General features: G+C 60.3%; 4 protein-coding genes across 4 annotated transcripts; all 4 read right to left on the bottom strand.

Annotated features, from left to right (window-relative positions):
* Positions 1–1,505: 1,505 nt before the first annotated feature.
* Positions 1,506–5,459, bottom strand: LMXM_31_3350 (conserved hypothetical protein; the record flags this gene model as incomplete). The annotated part of the gene is made up of 1 exon (XM_003878137.1): positions 1,506–5,459. The coding sequence occupies one exon, from the start codon at positions 5,457–5,459 to the stop codon at positions 1,506–1,508; it is 3,954 nt and encodes a 1,317-aa protein (XP_003878186.1).
* A 3,184-nt stretch (positions 5,460–8,643) lies between these two features.
* On the bottom strand, positions 8,644–11,982 carry LMXM_31_3340 (conserved hypothetical protein; the record flags this gene model as incomplete). The annotated part of the gene is made up of 1 exon (XM_003878136.1): positions 8,644–11,982. The coding sequence occupies one exon, from the start codon at positions 11,980–11,982 to the stop codon at positions 8,644–8,646; it is 3,339 nt and encodes a 1,112-aa protein (XP_003878185.1).
* An 873-nt stretch (positions 11,983–12,855) lies between these two features.
* LMXM_31_3330 (conserved hypothetical protein) lies at positions 12,856–13,200 on the bottom strand (the record flags this gene model as incomplete). Its single annotated transcript, XM_003878135.1, has 1 exon — positions 12,856–13,200. One exon carries the CDS (start codon positions 13,198–13,200, stop codon positions 12,856–12,858), a length of 345 nt encoding a protein of 114 aa, XP_003878184.1.
* A 2,098-nt stretch (positions 13,201–15,298) lies between these two features.
* LMXM_31_3320 (putative CYC2-like cyclin) lies at positions 15,299–16,213 on the bottom strand (the record flags this gene model as incomplete). The annotated part of the gene is made up of 1 exon (XM_003878134.1): positions 15,299–16,213. One exon carries the CDS (start codon positions 16,211–16,213, stop codon positions 15,299–15,301), a length of 915 nt encoding a protein of 304 aa, XP_003878183.1.
* Between the last annotated feature and the right edge of the window lie 678 nt (positions 16,214–16,891).

Raw genomic sequence — 16,891 nt, 5'->3', positions numbered from 1 at the left:
TGAGTGCAAGAGGACGTTTCGCACGCAGAGGCACGATAGAAGAAAACAAAATTTGAACAAAAAAATGAGAAGAGTGGCGGTGCTGAGGCCGTGGTGATGGCAGTTGTCGTTGTTGGGGGAGGGGGGAGTGTGGCACGGTCCGCAGCCCAACGCCGATATGTCAGTCACCGCCCGCCGGGTACAACTACGACCGATGCTACTACTCGTGAATGAGAGAGGAGGGGAGGGGAGGGGAGGTTGAACCCTCCGTGTCTATGCAACCAAATGAATAGCCCCGCTGACAACTCAAAGGATGGAGGAAACAACAGCAGACGTTTACACAAAAAAAAATGCAAGTCAAATGTGGAGCACAATGGACCGCTTTTCACGCCCCTGATATCTTGGAAAGCACGCCCTCAGCGGCTGTGAACGCGTGTCGACGATTTTGTAACGGCGGCACGCCGTGACGCGGCCAGAGGTGAGGGAGGAGGTGGCCAGGATGGATAGAAGACGAGGGAGGGAGATGTCTCAGCACGCAGGTGATGCGGGTGTGCGCACCTGCGTGCTGCAAACCAAGGAAATCGAGGGGTGGCCGGAACAGAAAGGGGAGCGCGAGGGGGGAGAGAGTTTGCTGCATCGCACGTCGAAGTACCAGCGAGTGCGGTTCGAGGAAAGGGAGCGGTAACAGGGAGAGAAGCAGCAGCGGCACCCCCCCCAAGGCATGGCCACTGGAGTCCTCACGTGCTCACAACACTGAGCTGCAGTGAGGGCGAAAGAGAGGCGAAGAGAGAATGGGGAGAGAGGCGTTTGATGAGCAAAATGCAAGCGCGCACATACGTTGGTGCAGCGTAGGGAAGGGCACAAGAGAAAATGAGGCCCGAAAAAAAAAAGCAATCGCCTACATGTACATACACGCAGTCGTTCCCGCCTTCCCCCCATGTCTGTCCCATTGCTGCCCTCAAGATGTCATGATGAGCGACGCCACAAACCATCCCCCCCCGTCCCCGTCCCGCCCCACCCACCCCCTATGTGCACGTGTAAACACACCTGCAGTGAGTCCGGACTATCCTTTCGATAAAGGTGACGCATTTCTTGGGTAGCATTACGCCGCCAGCTAAGCAACGAAACGAAAGCAGGCGAAGATGTGTTGGCCATCAGCTCGTCGCGCAGTTCGAGGAGAGAGGGCAAAGAGCGAGACACGAGAGGAACAACGACGACGACGCAAGAGAAAGGTGTGGATGAGAAAGGGGGGAAGGGAGGAGCACGTGTCGATAGGCGAAAGCAAAATTTGAAAAAAAAAATGTTACTATGGAAAATGCACAGTCAACGATCTTCGCACACGCGAGCCGCGAAGGGGCACCGACATGCACACAAGCGCACAGACATAGGAGGGACAGAGAAGAGATGGAGAGAGGAGCAAAGAGTGGGAGCGATATGGGAGAAGCGCTGTCGAAGCGTGATGAGCACACAACTCTGCCCCGCTCCATCCCCTCCCTCCCCCTCCCGTCTCCCAGCTTCACGCAGCTCTAATACAGGTCGCTAATGGGGGCTATGCAAATCTTCACCATGTTATCGCGCACCAGCTTGTCGGTCCGCATCAGCTCTCTGCGTTGCAGGAAGGGGTAGAGGCCCCATCCCTTCCCGGCAAATTGCACCGTCCACCCCGTCACCTGCCACTCCGCCCATGCCACCTCGGAGAAGGCGATAACGCGGAAGTCTACGCGCAGACGGTGTTGCAAGGGAAAGAGAAAGAGGCCAAGCCACTCCTCCTCTCCCTCGTCGGACGAGGGCGCGGCCGTTACGACGGTGTCGTCGACGTCCTCTGCCGCGAACGTGTAGTGGTGCTCCTGCGTGGAGCGCGTGAGAAGGCGTGAGGTGTGCGCCTGGCCACCGCTGAGCCCCCTGCCGCCACCCTCCATCACACTGGGTGGTGTCAACCTAGAAGCTGCGGTGTCCATCACGCCGCCGCTGATCCCCGCCTCCACCATCGGCGTGGAGGACGCGCTGCCGTCGGGGCAACGCGCTCGCGGGAGCGGGGCAACGCGCAGCTCCCACGATACATCGAGCAGGCGGAATGGTGTGGAGCAGACTGTCCTCCGTTGCCCAGGTGCGAAGTAAGACCTGGCACTCTGGATGACCCAAATGTAGCCTCTCTGGAGGTCCCTCAGACAGCGGTGCAGGCCGAGATTCTGCCGCGTCGGCGGCGATGTGGCGGCACCGTTTTCGCTTTGCATAAGGGTACCGAGAGGTAGACTGTCCAACAGCCGCTGCGATACGTCGCTGCCGGGGTCAGGGTGCGGTGACGAGAGTACCATCGGCGTCTGAGTGTGCGCTCGCACCTTGGCAGAGTTTGGCCGGCTTTGCGCTGCACCAGGCATAAAGAGGGCGGTGGCCTCGTACAGTGACGGAGACGCGGCCCTGCTACTGTGAAATGGCCCCACCGAGGTAGACAGCTGCGGCTCTGCTACGTTGAGTATATTGGTGCGGACGTTGCCGATGCTCGCAAGCAGCCGACGCAGGCCTGCCCAGTTAACCTGTTGAAAGCATGTCTCATTCGTCTGCACCTGAGCCTCGCAGTCCGCGATGGCGTCACGCAGACGCTTCTCCTCGTCCTGGCGCCGACCAAAACTGCGTCGCACGCGGCGAATCAACGACGGGGTCGTGCGAAGGAAGTGCAACAACTCAAGCAAGCTGCTCGTGGGATCGCAAGCGCGCTCTGTGCACGGCCCACTACCGCTGGCAGCTACTGTGTTGTAATAACGACGCAACGCCACGTCTAGAGCGGCGAGCGCTTGCGTGTACTTGGTGACCACGGCGGCAGCCTCGGCGAGGGGCAGCCTGCGCTGCGCCTCCTGCACCGTCTGCGTCATGGAGCACTCCGCCTGCTGAAGCGCCTGATTGAGTGTCGAGAACTGTTGCTGGACGAAGCGCAGATCTCGCTGCTGCCGCGCAGCGTAGCGGGCCTGCTCTGCCCTCAGCTGCTCCTCCGTTTGCTTGCACTGGGACAGCCAGTGGCGCAGAGCCTCCTGCAGTGCCTCCGCCTTAGCACACACAGCTGTTGCTCGTTTCGCTGCCTCCACCACCACGTGAGAACGATGCGCCCCAACGCTGGCGCAGTACGGGCACGTCAGCTCCTCGCACGCTATGCAGTAGAGCGACTTGAGCTGGCGGGGATGAACGTTGCAGGTAAACTGATCCAAGACTGCCGGTGGCGCCTGCCGCTGTGAAAATGGGACTGTGGACGAGGCGGGCGGCACTGTCTTCAGCGTCGGGCCAACGATGCCCCCGCCGCCCATCGCGCCGCCAACGCACGCGCCCTCGTGCGGTAGAAGGGGAGGACGTGAGGGGGCGCCATAATGGACAGCTGCCAGTGGCGCGCCAGCGCTTGCGGCTCTCCTACCAGCGCTTCTGCCCGCGGCAGCAGGTACTAGCCGATATGCTGCGTCGTGGCTCGTGGCGCTGTGACCACAGGGCAGGCTTTCGTAGAGCAGCCCGTCGCGACTCGAGTGCGCATTGTAGGCGTCCTGGAGCGACGGAGGCAGCACCATGCCGCCAGTCGCCCACGCCGAATTCATGCTCGGCGAGACTTGGGCGGCGGATGGACTAAGTGGCGACAGGTGCCACGTCGGTGGTGCGCGGGGTGCCGAAGTGGCACGAACACCGTCGCAAGAGACACATTTGCTGGGCGAAGCGCTGCGAAGGCCGCCGTTGCCGGCTGAGTACACCTCTGACGTCCACGGCGAGCTTGTCACCAGGCCACTGCTCCCTGCAGTCCATGTGCCTCTTGCAGGCATGGAGTCTAGCGTCCAGGGCTCAATCAGTCCGTCACCGCCGTGATACACGGTGTTGTCCTCGTCGCACTCGACCCGGGTTCCCCGCGCGGCACGGTGCTGTTTGGAAGACTCACAGCGGCCCGGCGTGGTGGCTGAGGCAGCTCGTTGACGGGGTGCTGTGCTGTCTGCGTAGCGCACTCCCCTGAAGACACCGCTGGTGCTATGCGGGGAGGTGGCCCGCTTCGCATTCGCGCCCTTGTCCCCCGACACTGGGCCCCGCCTCGGGCTGGACTTGAACCACTCCTTCATGTTGTAGGTCTTGGACGGGGAAGACGGGGACGATGGGGACGATGGGGACGATGGGGACGGCAGCGGCGGTGGGACCCTTCCCGCACGGTTCATCCTCTTCTCGTCCTCCCTCGCTGCCGCGGAATGTGCTGTCATCCCTGGTGCCCGGACCGGGCTGGTTATGGCATACCGCCTGCTCTTGCGGGGCTGCTGTGACGACGGGGTGGCGGCGGAGGGGACCACCGTCAGTAGATAGCGGGGCAGTGCCTGGTAGCTGTGCTGCACCTGCACCTGCACAAGGGAGAGGTCTTCTGCGGCGATTTCAACGGCGCCCTCGGTGCGCAGGCTGGACTTCTGCTTGTGCGCCCGCATGTAGCAGATACTGTCGTAGTCGCGTGGTGGCTTCACAGGAGGGGTGGGGTAGGCCTGCTTGTCGGGGCTCTCGCCAGTGAGGCCTTGGTCAGTCATGAAACGGCGGCCAGGTGCAACTTCGCACAGCAGCACCTTCTGAGACGCGGTGTTGGGTGGCAAATACTTTACATGCGCGCCAAGCATCGAGGAGGTGAAAACAAAAGGCATGCGTCGCGTGTTCGCCGCGGTTAGCGGCGCGGACGACGGAGAGGTCCTCGCCGAAGCACTATCCCCGACATGTGGCACAGGATTGCTCGACCGCGACTCAGTACCGCTTGACACGTCCGAGTCGCCGCAGGACTGCAGCATGGCTTCCAGCGACTGAGGGACGCCGTTGCTGAGCAGGAATCCATACTGCAGCACGTCGCGCACGCCCCACGCGTTGTTACTGTAGTAGAGCAGCTGCACCTTGTCCTGATTGGCTGACAGCCGTCTGCTTCGCGTCTCGTCAAACATGCGAGTCAGGAAAGGGCAACGAATGCGCATCGCATCCTGCACTTCGAAGCTGACATGCTTGTTGCCCAGCCAGCAAGCAACGTGACTGCACAGCTCATCGTACTCGATCTTGTCGCGCCGTTTATCCAGCGGCTCCAGCTGAATCAGTGTTGCCTCCATCCACAGCTGGCAGCGATAGATGCAGAGCTTTGAATGGTTGGCGTCCAGCTCGCTGGCGGAGGTGGCTCCGCCGTCCGTGTTCGTCGTCCCATCCGCCTCTGCCGTCTCCGTGGCCTCATTCTCTGAGGTGTGTAACCGCTGCGAAAGCAGATGCCCGCCTGTCTGCAGTAGTTCGCGCACATCCTTCAGGAGCTCGTAGCGACTGTGTGTGTAATTCCAGTAGGAAAGTACCTTTGCGCGCTGTCCTACACGGTCCTCCACGAGTCGCTGCACCTCGCCGATGCTCCGCGGCACACGCACATCCGGTAAGGTGTGCGGCTCCTGCGAATCGTCGCAGTACACTACAATGCGCAAGTACGTCCGCTGGAACGATGTGGGCGAGGTCGTCGTCATGGTTCACGTATAGGCGACGATGCCCGTGTGTGTGTGTGTGTGTGTGTGTGTGTGTGCGTGTGTGCGCGCCTGTGTACGCACAGGCACCAGTTGCCACACAGCGCTGCAGTATGGAGAGACGCGCGCAGAGAGTGTGTAAGCGTGGAAGACGGGGACACACACACGCGCGCGCGCGCAAGGAGGAGGAGGAGGATGCTGGTGCTGCGTAGACCGTCGATATACATATATGTGCGTGTGCGCGCGCTCATTGCAGGAGGGGAAGGTCGTGCAGTGATGTCTCAAGACAGACGGGCTCAATGGACGAAGGAGGGGAAGGGTGGAGGAGGAGGGCCCCAAGAGGAGTAAGATGAGGAAAAAGAAAGGAGAACGATACTGTCTGAGGTAACACTGTGAACGCTGAAGGAAGCGACGAAACAACGCAAAATGAAAGAGAGAAGACCAAAAGTGCAGCCGAACGAGCGTGGGCGCCTGCTGATGGATGTGTGCGTGTATGTGCGTGTGTGCCCGTAGACCGGTGCGTACGGGTGGCGTGATGGCGTGCCACCCTCAGAGAACGAGGGAAAAGGAGAGAAATCGACTCTACGCAGAGAGCACCACACAACGCCGATAAAACCACGAGGAACGAGAAGCATACACAGGCACAGGTGTGATGTGGCCCCACATACAAGCACGTACACGCACAAGCATACATACACGGTTGCATGCACCCCGAACGCGGGTCAAACACACGAGAGGAAGAGACTAGCCGAACGCTCGCCAAAAAGACAGACAATGCACTCACTAAAGACGCTCGCACGTATGCATCGCGTGCGTCGCGGAGGTGGTGGAACGACGCGTGCGTCTGCTGCTCCCTCTTTCGAGCTTGAAGACGCCTTTGCTGACCTCCTTTTTCGCTGTGTGTGTGCGTGTGTGTGATGAGGAGCTTCTATAGATGGTGTAGGTGATCTCAAGTGGCGCCGCCCGCCGTGCGCGCATGTAAGGGCGAGTCGTTAGCACCCATGCCGGTTCCAAGGAAACACACACAAAAAGAACAGCGACAGAATTCAAAGATGCACCAAGAGGCGGAGAGGAGGTGCACAGAGACGGTAGAAAACATTGCGCACTTCGGCAATAGATGGGGAAGGGGAGGGGGAGGTGCTTGTGCAGCCGCCGAGACGTGCCCACGCGCTGCCCAGTATCACTGCGCCTTCCACATGCACAGGGAGAACTGCAGCCAAGTCGACGGAGACACGCGAACGCGAGGGCTACGGCGGAATGCAAGGAGGCACACGCAAGAACAAATGTATGTACATGCGAGGAGGAGCAACGTGCCCCCCCCTCGTGCTTGCCTCACTGAGGGCACCACGCAAGCGTGCGCTTGCGTTTACCTGCGGTGTACATGAGAGAGAGAGCGACGGAAGACACGGCTCGGCCCATTCGACAGAGTTATTGTTTCGTCCACTGGTCTTCTGGGCTTGCCCAACGCGCCCGCGCGCCATTCTCGTAGTCGAGCATGAGGCTGTGTACATGGGAGAGGGGGGAAGGGGGATGAGCAAGACGCTGTCATAAGGACCGCGAGGCATACACACGCACGCACTAAAACAAGTTTTGGTGCTCCTTTGCGCTTCGCCGCTCACTCGCTCTCTCTCACATGACTCAGGCAAACACTATGGAAGAAAGGCGAGAGGGGGCAGAGGTCTGTGCAACGGTATGTGTGTGTGTGGAGCGCGCAGATGGCGGAAGAGCGCGTCCGGACACGCCCCCTCTGACCAGACCACACAGACACACACACACGCACCCGCACACAGACATCCCTCTCAGTGTTGAACCCTTAATAGATGAGATGGCAGACTCGAAGCTGCAAGAAGAAAGGAAGGCGACACCGACATGTCTCTCCCCACCTCTCTGCTGCATACAGAAGCATATCTACGCACGCACGTCAGGCCACGTCGGGTCGAAAACAACGTGGCTGAGCATCTCTCTAGTAGCAGCTAAACTGCCGCCCCGCCTTGCCCCACCGACATCCTCTTCTCTAGTTCCTTCCATCACCACCACCACCACCCCAAAGAGGCACAACGTTGCGAGCAGGGTACCTTGGTTAGCCACGATACCACCAGACAACACCACTAGCGCATCACCAAGCACCCACCCAACCTTTTCGTTACAGTCACGGTGTGGGTCGTTGGCTCGTTCGCTGGGTGGTTCCCATGATGTCCCTTCTTCTGAAATCTCCGTCACCTGTGGTCCACGTGTTTGGATGCGCGTGTGCGTCTTTTCCTCCGGTGTGCGCATCCCTTGTCCAGGTGTTCAGGACCCGAGTGTAGCGAAAGGAATGAAACAAGAGGCGGAATGTGCGGTGGGCGATGACGCGGCATCCGCGGCAGTCGCCAGAACGTCGAAAGTTGCGGCGGCGGGAGTTGGAGTGGCCAAGAAGGAGAGGAGAGACGCAACGAGGACCGACGGGCAAACGAAAAAAGAGCGAAGGATAAAGATGCAGAGCATAATGTTCACAACTGTGATGTGCGAGGTGCTAAGGGACTCACGGCAGACACGCAGACACACACACGCACGCGCGACGGATGAGCTAAAAGGAAATCGAAGGCAGAAGCCACGCAGGAGCTGGGCAGGGCATTCACTCCCTCAGCCCCTCCTCTCTCTCCACGGTAGGGTACCTCTCGCATGCACAGGTGAGGGTTTGCACGCGCATAGACCCTGCAGAAACCTTCAGAGAGACCCTAAGCGTGGAGGTGCGACTACGCATGTCCACCTCCCCTACGCCCTACAGCTGCACTCGAGTGCTGAAAGGCCTTCTTTACTACCTTTTCCTTGTGTTCTGGTTGCTTACCCAGCTGCGCGCGCGGGGCGGGGGAAGGGGGTTCATCACCGGTTAAAGAGTCTACGACAAAGCGAGACGAGTGCAGTGAAGAGAAGTGGGTGGCAGCGAAGGTGTTGCGCAGGTGGCCACACACAAGCACATGTGCACACATTGCAACAGAGTCGAGCACATGAGGGGGAAAAGGGAAAAAGATATGTCTGTGATCACGGATGGAGAAAACGAGGGGAGCGCGTCTCGAGGGATCAACGCAATGAGCCCAGGCTCCGCATCCGGCGCAGTGGGGGTGTGTGCGAAGGGGGGGACGCGGTGAATAGGACGAGCGAGCGAGCGGGACGGTTTAAACCCTGAGCAGGTGGTCATTCTCATACGTCATACCAGGTGAGCTGCGGCCTTAACGGGACGCCCCTTGCGCACAGTAGGCTTCTTCGCTGAAGCCGCAGCAGACCGCCGCCCTGCCTTAGCCTCCGCAGCGACTTCTGGGTAGTCGCCCCCACCCTTGATATCTACCACAACCTCCATTAGTTCTGGACGCGCCAGCACTGCGGCGCTACACGTCAGCTCTCGCCACTGCGGCCGCAACGTCGACCACAGCCTCGGCGGGCAGTATGGCGTTACCCACCTCCCAGAGCCGGCGGCACCAGCATTTCCTTTCTTCACTGCAGAAGGTCGGGACATGGTTTCCTGCGCCACCTCCAGCGTGGCAAGGGCCACCGGATCCGCCACGCAAGCGCGCAGGCGCCGCAACGCGGCCAGCACCTCCAGCTGCGCCGTGCCAACGAGCTCACCAAGAGTTCCTGTAGAGAGCGACTCGGCGTGCGTGTCCACTGTCGTCAGCGTTTTCTCCCACAGCTCGACTGGCACGTTCAGCGATGTCTGGCACGCACTGAGGCTGCAGAGAATGAGGTACAGCCGCTGACCCGTCGCAGCCGGTAAGAGACGCTGGCACACCTCCACAAAGTGGCGCTCGAACACTGGGGGAAGCAGCACCGCCGCCCCCACCCCTCTCCCCGCTGTGGCAGAAGATCCAGGAAGAGCAGCGGTTTCACCGTCATCAGCGCCGCCCGCAGCGGTGCTGTCTTCGTGAGCTTGAGGCGGCACAAGCGGCTGATCAGCAGTGAACGGCAGAGCCTCGGTCAGGAGCAGAGCTGAGCCCAGGGAGACGCAGTCGTTGTCCGCAAAGCGCCATTTAGGGCAAACAGCGGCATTGCTGGCGCCCAGCAGGTCGAGCGTTTGCTGGCGCAGTTTGCGGTGTGGATGGCGAAGGCAGCGCAGTGAGCTCCACATGCTCGCCAGCTCAGCGGCGCGGAACTCTGCAAGAGTGGCACAGGCCCGCTCGCACAGTTGCCCAGTGACCTCGTCGTTGTGCGCGACGCGCAGCTTTACAAAGCTGTACAGCGCTAGCGAGATGTCGCGCGGCGCGGCAGAGGAGGCGCACATCTTGAGGCGCGAAATAATCTGCTGCGTGACGCGAATCGAGTCGCGCAGCACAAACGTGAAGGTGAAGAGGAGGAGACAGAGATCGTGCACCGTTGTTACCTGCCACTGCTGATGTCGTACCATCATCTGAGAAGTTGACGACGAGGCGCGCACCGGCTGTGCTGCGCCGCCGCGTGCTGCGAGAGCCACGGACGGGGAAGACTCAACCGCACGCCGCATCAGTTTTTCCGCGGTCTGTGTAAAGAACTCCAGGTCTCGCACGCCTAGTCGAGCCAGCTGATGCAGGTACTCAACCACGCGCTGCGGCGGTAGTTGTGCGCGCTGAGCCTGCACGTACTCCAACACAGCGTGTAGGATCTGCGAGTCCCGAAGGCCGCCGCTGCGCGACATGATCTGCAGTGCCCACCCCACCTCCTCCTCGGTGATGGTGCGAAGCCAGCGCTTCTGGGATCCCCACTGTCGGTAGACCCCGGGTATGAGTTCCTCCTTGGCGCATGGCAAGTTGGCCAGCAGAGCCGTGAGCTCAAGCTGGGTGCTGCGAGGCGTGTTCTGCACGGCGACAGTGATGGCTGGCATGTACTGCACGAGTATCGCCTCTCCGCCGTAGGCGCGCAAGGCAAGAAGCGCATCGATCAAACTGCGAAGCTGCGGCGGCCCTTCATGTGACGAGAGGTCATTGGAGCGACGGAGGTGATCAACCACGGCGCGGTAGAAAGTGTGAGGCTGCGATGGAGCGGGCAGCAGCCGCAACGCATACCGCACCAGCTGCAGCACACGGTGATGGTACCAGCGCGTCAGTTCCCCGGCCAGGGCGTCGAGCAACGCCGTCACTGCCGCCGGTTTGGCGGGCACCGTGGGAGTCTTCTCCCCCTCACCAGGGCTCGCTGCCGTCGGCAGCTGCTGAGCAAAAAGCGCGGCATCATTGAACTCAAAAGCGGCCACAAGGGCCTGGGAGAGGTGGTGCAGCTCCAGTGGAGCGTGGAGGCGCTGCGGTGGCGGAGCGGCAGCGTCGGTGGCGCTCACAGTAGTGGATGCGCCCTCGGTACTCTTGGCTGCCGCCGCGCTGGCTGCGCCGCTCCGCAGCTCGGGGTAGTACAAGCCGAGGAGACGCTCGAGTATGGCATCCATGGCGCGTGCCGTCATGACGCGTCGCTGCTCGCACTTTTGGAGGAGGTCCAAAACCCCTTGAGCATCCGCGGACGCCACCGCGGTGATGGCGGCCCCCTCGAAGGCCTCTAAGGAAGGATGCAGCGTCGCTCCGCGAGTCGTCTGTGAGGCGTCCGCCGCACCTCGGCTACCTTTGCCACAGCCGTCGAGGTCGCTGCTGCTGGAGAAAGCCACGACAGCAGCTGCTGCACTGATGGATCGCTCAACATCCTCGCCGTGAAGCGGTGTCGCATTGACCAACGCGAGCAGCGACACCACTGGTTGATGCAAGTCTTTGTAGCAGCGCACCACTCTCTGCAACTGATCCGGTGACAAGTAATTAGACGGCTGCGACGTGATGTGCCGCTCTGCGGCTACAAAGAAGTCTGGGTAGTCGTCGATGCCCTCGGCACAAAGGCCCTCGATGACGTTGCAGAGCTGCCTACCGTCGAAGGAGTCGAGGTAGCGGAGGCAATGCTCCGCGAGCAGGTGCCACACCTGCACATCCTCAACCCCAGCTCGCTGCAGCGCCTCCATCAGCAGCAGAACGATGTTACCTTGCGAGAAGAGAAGCGGTGCCTCATTGGCCTTATACGAGCCGGCCGCTGACGCCGCCGCCGCCGCCCCCTCATCCCCCAAGGATGACGGCCCGGTGTACGAGTTCAATGCCGTACTCAGCAGTGGCAGCGCCGTCGCCGTGATGTCGGTCTGCGCTCCAAGCGCACAGCACGCAGCCAGTGTGGTGCATAGTTGTGGGACCGACATGGACGGCGCGCTGAGCTGCACGAGCTGCACCGCCTCCTTCGCGACGGCACTGCTGCCCAAGTGGAAGTATGCTAGGCTGTCTAAGAGGTTGCACAGGGCGGATGGGTTGATGGTGTAGGGGGAGTAGCTCAGCGTGCCGCCGCCGTGGCCCCATCGGCTGCCCGAGGACAGAGAAGATGGTTGATTGCCTTCATGGGCACTGGTGTACGCCTGCTGGGCTCGATGCTTGAGCTCCTGCAGGGAGGGCTGCAGTGAAAGGCGCAGGAGCTTGTTTTTGAGAGTGTCGCCGAGCACCGCGTCAGGTAGCACGGCGTGCACGCGCCGAAGGTGATATATGTCCTGGATGACCTTGTTGAGCATGTCTGGGGAGGGGGCGGGAAACTGTGGCGCTGCTGACGCACCTGAGCACCAGCGAGGGGGTGGTGAACCACCAAGGAAAGATAAGGGCTTGCAGACGAGGGTGTGGCACGCGACGAGGCAGACGACGCAGTCCTTGAGAAAAGACGATGCGAGCACAGCGCGAAGAGCACAAGAGGGGGGGCAGGAGCATGAAGGAAAAGAAACATATCACAAAACCGTAGAAGCCCCATCGCTCTACCGCGATGAGCGCCTGCGTCTGGCACCGCGGTGCATCATGTGCCTTGGGAAGGCGAGGAGGGGGCGCAAAGGCCCCTCCGCGCTGCACACGACCGAGGCAGCTCAATATATCAACAGTGGAGACAACAAAGAGTTTCTCTCTGTAAAGTGCTGCGAGAGACAGGCAACAGCCGCAACACCGTGCATATCCAGACAGCAATGGAAAGCACTCGGCACCGAAGCATGCCACTGTCACCACCAGCACGCTGGTGGGCGTGTGTGTGCGCGACTGCTCAGCCAGGGACAGACTTGTGAATGTGCGCGTGTGTCCAACGAGTGCCTCCATGGAGTTTGTCGCTCCTTGTCTAGGGTGGGGTGCTGCGTGCCTGGATCGCCCTCCTCCTCTCCCTTTCCATCTCCAGTCCACCCCTGTCCCCTCCCACGGCCGCCCTGCAGACGGGAAAGAAAAGAAAGATGGGGGTGGGGTGCGGCAGACAGAGTGGGAGGAGCGCAGTGGCAGCACACAACGGAGCGAATACCGCTTTGCCGGGGAAGAAAGAAGGGGGAGCAGGCAGCGCCGACAACGTGATCCGCACATGGTGCCACCCTCCATCTGTTCTTCTATTTAACCTCCGCCGCGACGCCGCCTCTTCCACGTCACCTCGCCCGTGGACCGCCCTTCTCCCACGAAGGCTGCGGCATCTCGCCCTCCCTAAAGTTCTTCACTTGCTCCACCGACCACTGGCGCGCCTGGATCTTCTGCACCTCCAGCGTCGTCTGCGCATCCTTCTTCTTGTCCTTGATCTGCTGCGCTGTCTGCTTGATGCCGGCACCAAGGTCGAAACCGAAGAAAACCATAATGAAGAAGAACATGGCCACCCCAGACCACGGGATCATACGAATGCTGCGCACAACAATGCCCTCTGAGTGATCCTCGCGCCTCCGGATCGAGCGCTCCCAGCGCTGCACGCGCATAAAGTCTTGCAGCATGCGAAACCCCATTTTTTTCTTTTCCCTTTGTTTTCTCTGCCTACGTCAATGTAGAATACGCTCCACCGTTCGAGCGCGCGCACGAGAGAGAGGGAAGGCGACAGGGCCGAGCAAAGAATCCGGCAGAGCCCCTGGATGCGCCGTCGAACGTCGGAGTGTGTGTGTGTGTGTGTGTGGGTGTACGTGTGTGCGTGAGAAGTAGAGGTAGAGGAGAGTCAATACGCACCACTGCTGAGCAGTGCGAAATTATAAAAAGGCGCTGATGCCTCGGTTGGGTCCGACGGCTTCCTCTCCCTTCTGTTGACACCGTTGTTTTTCGTGCTCTGTGCGTTGCGATGGCAGCAGGAGAACGGGAAAGAGAGTGAGAGCGCCAGAGGAGAAGGACACGAGAGAGAGGGAGCAATGCAGTGTAGTGCGAGGGCACGCCAGACAGAAGCGGTACGTGTAGAGGGGTGCGAAGGGAAAGGGAAAGGGGAAAAAGGGTCGTGGTGGTGGTGGTACACATGAGCCCGGATGGATATGAGCGGAGCGGCCCTCAGGCAACACGCGTCAACGCGCATCAGCATGCCCCGAAAAAGAGAGGAGTCGACACGAAGCGAGACAAGGAGTGTGCACACACTTGAGCTGCGTGCCAGACGCGTCGCTGCGCCGTCGCCCCTCTCTCACTGTCTCTCTCTCCCCAAGTAAGGGAGAAACAAACGGCACCTCATAGCCCCCTCGAGCGCTTCAAGCGATCCTCAGAAGCCAGCGAGAGAGCAAGAGAGGTTTCCCTCCAAGCAACCGCCACTGTGGAGCAGGAGACGGAGAGCACGCACAGAAAAAAACGCGCTGCGTGCAACGCTGCACCAACACAGCATCTCCCTGCCATCGCGCACCGATGCACGCGCCCTCGCACCGCTGGAGCATCTGGCGTCGTAACGGGCGTGCTTGATGGGTTCGCTGCGTTGATGGGTGGAACTTTCCTTTCTTCTTTTACTTTTTTTTTCGTTGAGAAAGACAGGGCGGTTTCTGAGCTAAGAGTCATCGAGTACAAAACAAAAAAGAGTCGTTGGATGCCGTTCTCCCTCACACGCACCGGCACGCACACGGGGACGTGGGCGCAGCTCGCCTGCGGACCCATCTCAGCCACATACATCGAGAAGAGCAACCCGCTGCGATCGATGCCATCTGTGGGCGTGGCATTCCGTGGGTGTATGTGTGTCCCGGACTGGTCTTTTGCGTGCATGGGCATTCAGGAGCAACGCGAAAGGGACGTGCACGCTCATATATCATCTCTGGTCATCTACACGCCTCAACAGGAGGGTGGGGAGAAATATAGACAAAGGAAACGAAAGAAAAAGGTGACGAGCCCACGTGAGTGGGGGCGCGTCTGCGCGTGTACTCATCACAGAGTGTCGCGTGTTGGTGCATGCATCGGCCACAGAAAACAGCGGCCTAAGAATCAAAGAACCGTACAACGAGCGAGAGAGAGACACACAAAACGCTCACGATATACATGTGGCTGATGATGGGGAGGGAGGGGAGGGTAAGGTGCGTTGTTTGTGTGGCATGCGTCTGGTTTTCGTCGCCGGGAACGCACATGCGCAAGCGCGCTTCCATCGGAGGTGTGTCCATGTGCTCTACGCAGCCCTGTGTTACGCGCCAAGGACATAAAAATCGAAAGAGGGAGAAAGGTCGAGGAAAATCAGCCGCGACAGAGAAAACAACTCGGCGCCTGCGCCGAGTACGGAGGGAGGAGGAGGCGCACTACGGGGCGCTGCGGCCAAAAGAAGAAGCCCGAACAGACAAGCACACACGCAAGTTAAAGCCACGACAGCCTACACATCGTTGCTCGCTGATGAATGTGAAGGGTGTCTTGCGGGCGTTCGAACGAGTGCATGCGCGCACACACACACAAAAAGGATTTGAAAAGGAGAGCACCGCTACAGGAACGGCGAAAATCTAACGTAATCTAACCGCAACAGCCTTCGCATTGCTACCCACCCCGAATGAGCAGAGAGGGTCGGGGGTGGGGTGAACATGCGCACAGCATTCACTGCCGTACACGCACAGACGCAGCGAGATCGCCAAGCCCGCGTCCGTGCACCCCAGCCGTGCTGCCTCCGCTTCCTCACAGCGTTGGCAGCTCGTTAGGCATCAGCATTTTGGAGATTTCCATGTAGCGGCTGCTGTTGTACTTGCGGCGCACCGCCTGGTACTTGGTTGTGGGGACGTAATTCACATAATCTAGAATGACCTCCGCGCAGCCGCGGAACTCCTGAACCTCCGACTTTGTGTAGTGCCGCAGCGCATCCGTCCACACAGGAAAGGTGGGCGTCTTGGGCAGCTCCAGCTTTGTGCGCAGCATCAGCAACGCCAGAAACACCGACGCATGCGCAATCTGCGACGGGGTGAACTGAAGGCACTTGTAGTCCAGTAGTGCATGCTCCATGAAGAAGCTTGTGGCGTGGCGCACAATCACGAAGTACTGGCGACGCTGCTCCTCGTCCGTGCCAATGCCGAGGAAGTCGTCTCCCTCCAGCACCGTCCACGCGCGCGACGCGAACGGGAAGGGCGTCGGAACGGTCAGCCGGAACGACAGCGCGGTGCAGATGGCGCGCTCCATCTGGATAATCTCCTCGCGAGTGTACGTGTTGGCACTGATGTGCACGCACTCCTTCACCTCTGGTGGCCAGATCTCCTCGTACTTGGCCGCCAGAAGCATCGCGCAGACGCCGACGAGCTGCAGCTGCGCGCGTGGTACGAACGTGGTTCGGTCTACCTTGTTGTTGGCGCAGGAAAGATAGCGGTCGATAAGGTTGACGGCAAGATACATGGTCTCTGCGTGCAGCTTGAACTTGAGGTGCACATCGATCAGCCAATCTACGAGGATCATACGCATTTTCTCGTTGATTTCGGGCTGGTGCTGCAGGTACTCCGGAGACGCGTAGTAGGCGTACAGGGCACTCGTGTTCGCAGTCGGCTCGTTGCTCGCGTTTCCTTCGTTGAAGCGCGCCACCGCCTGCCGCTCTCGTTCCACGAACATGTCCGTGATGTCGCCGATCAAATCCGTGCAGTACGTCGGCTCATGTGCATGACGGACGTCTCCGCATGAGCCGGACAAGGCGCGACCGGTTCGCTGAGGCGCAGCTGTGTTTGTGCGTCGGGCGTGGATGTGCGACTCGCCCTCGCCCCTTCGCACCACCAAGCTCTGCATGGAGTGCGACGTCACCGCAGAGAAGCTGCTTGCCGCCGTCAAGCGCTGAGAAAGTGACTGCTCCTGCTGTGAGCCACGGTGGAGGCTGTCCTGATTCAGGAACGAGGCGCCGGAGAAGCCATTGTTGTTGGGGTCGATGCGGCTGGTCTGTTGACGCTGCTTGATGTCGGCGCCAAGGTTGCTGGCGAGGTTGGACACCTCACGAAGGGCGGCCATGATGTCTCACACACGCACGCGCGCACAGGAGCAGGCAAGAGAGCCAATGGCGAAACGGAAACCCGTTGACTGTCAGCAAAGGCAAAGCGGGGATACAAGAACCGGTGTCGAGACGTGAGGCGTCGGGCGAAAAGGGGGCTGCCGTCTCCTCTGTCTATGTCACGCTGCGTGTGTATCAAGTACTGTATCGGGCACAAATAAACCGTGGAGAGGAAGAGGAGGTGGGTGGGATGAGACGAGGGCAACGCCGGTGATCCAACGTCAGACGGATAACTCGAGCGCCTTTTGTTG

This window comes from Leishmania mexicana, chromosome 31 (assembly GCF_000234665.1).
Source record: "Leishmania mexicana MHOM/GT/2001/U1103 complete genome, chromosome 31".
NCBI classification, from domain to species: Eukaryota; Euglenozoa; class Kinetoplastea; order Trypanosomatida; family Trypanosomatidae; genus Leishmania; species Leishmania mexicana.
This window is presented reverse-complemented; position numbering and strand designations above follow the sequence as displayed.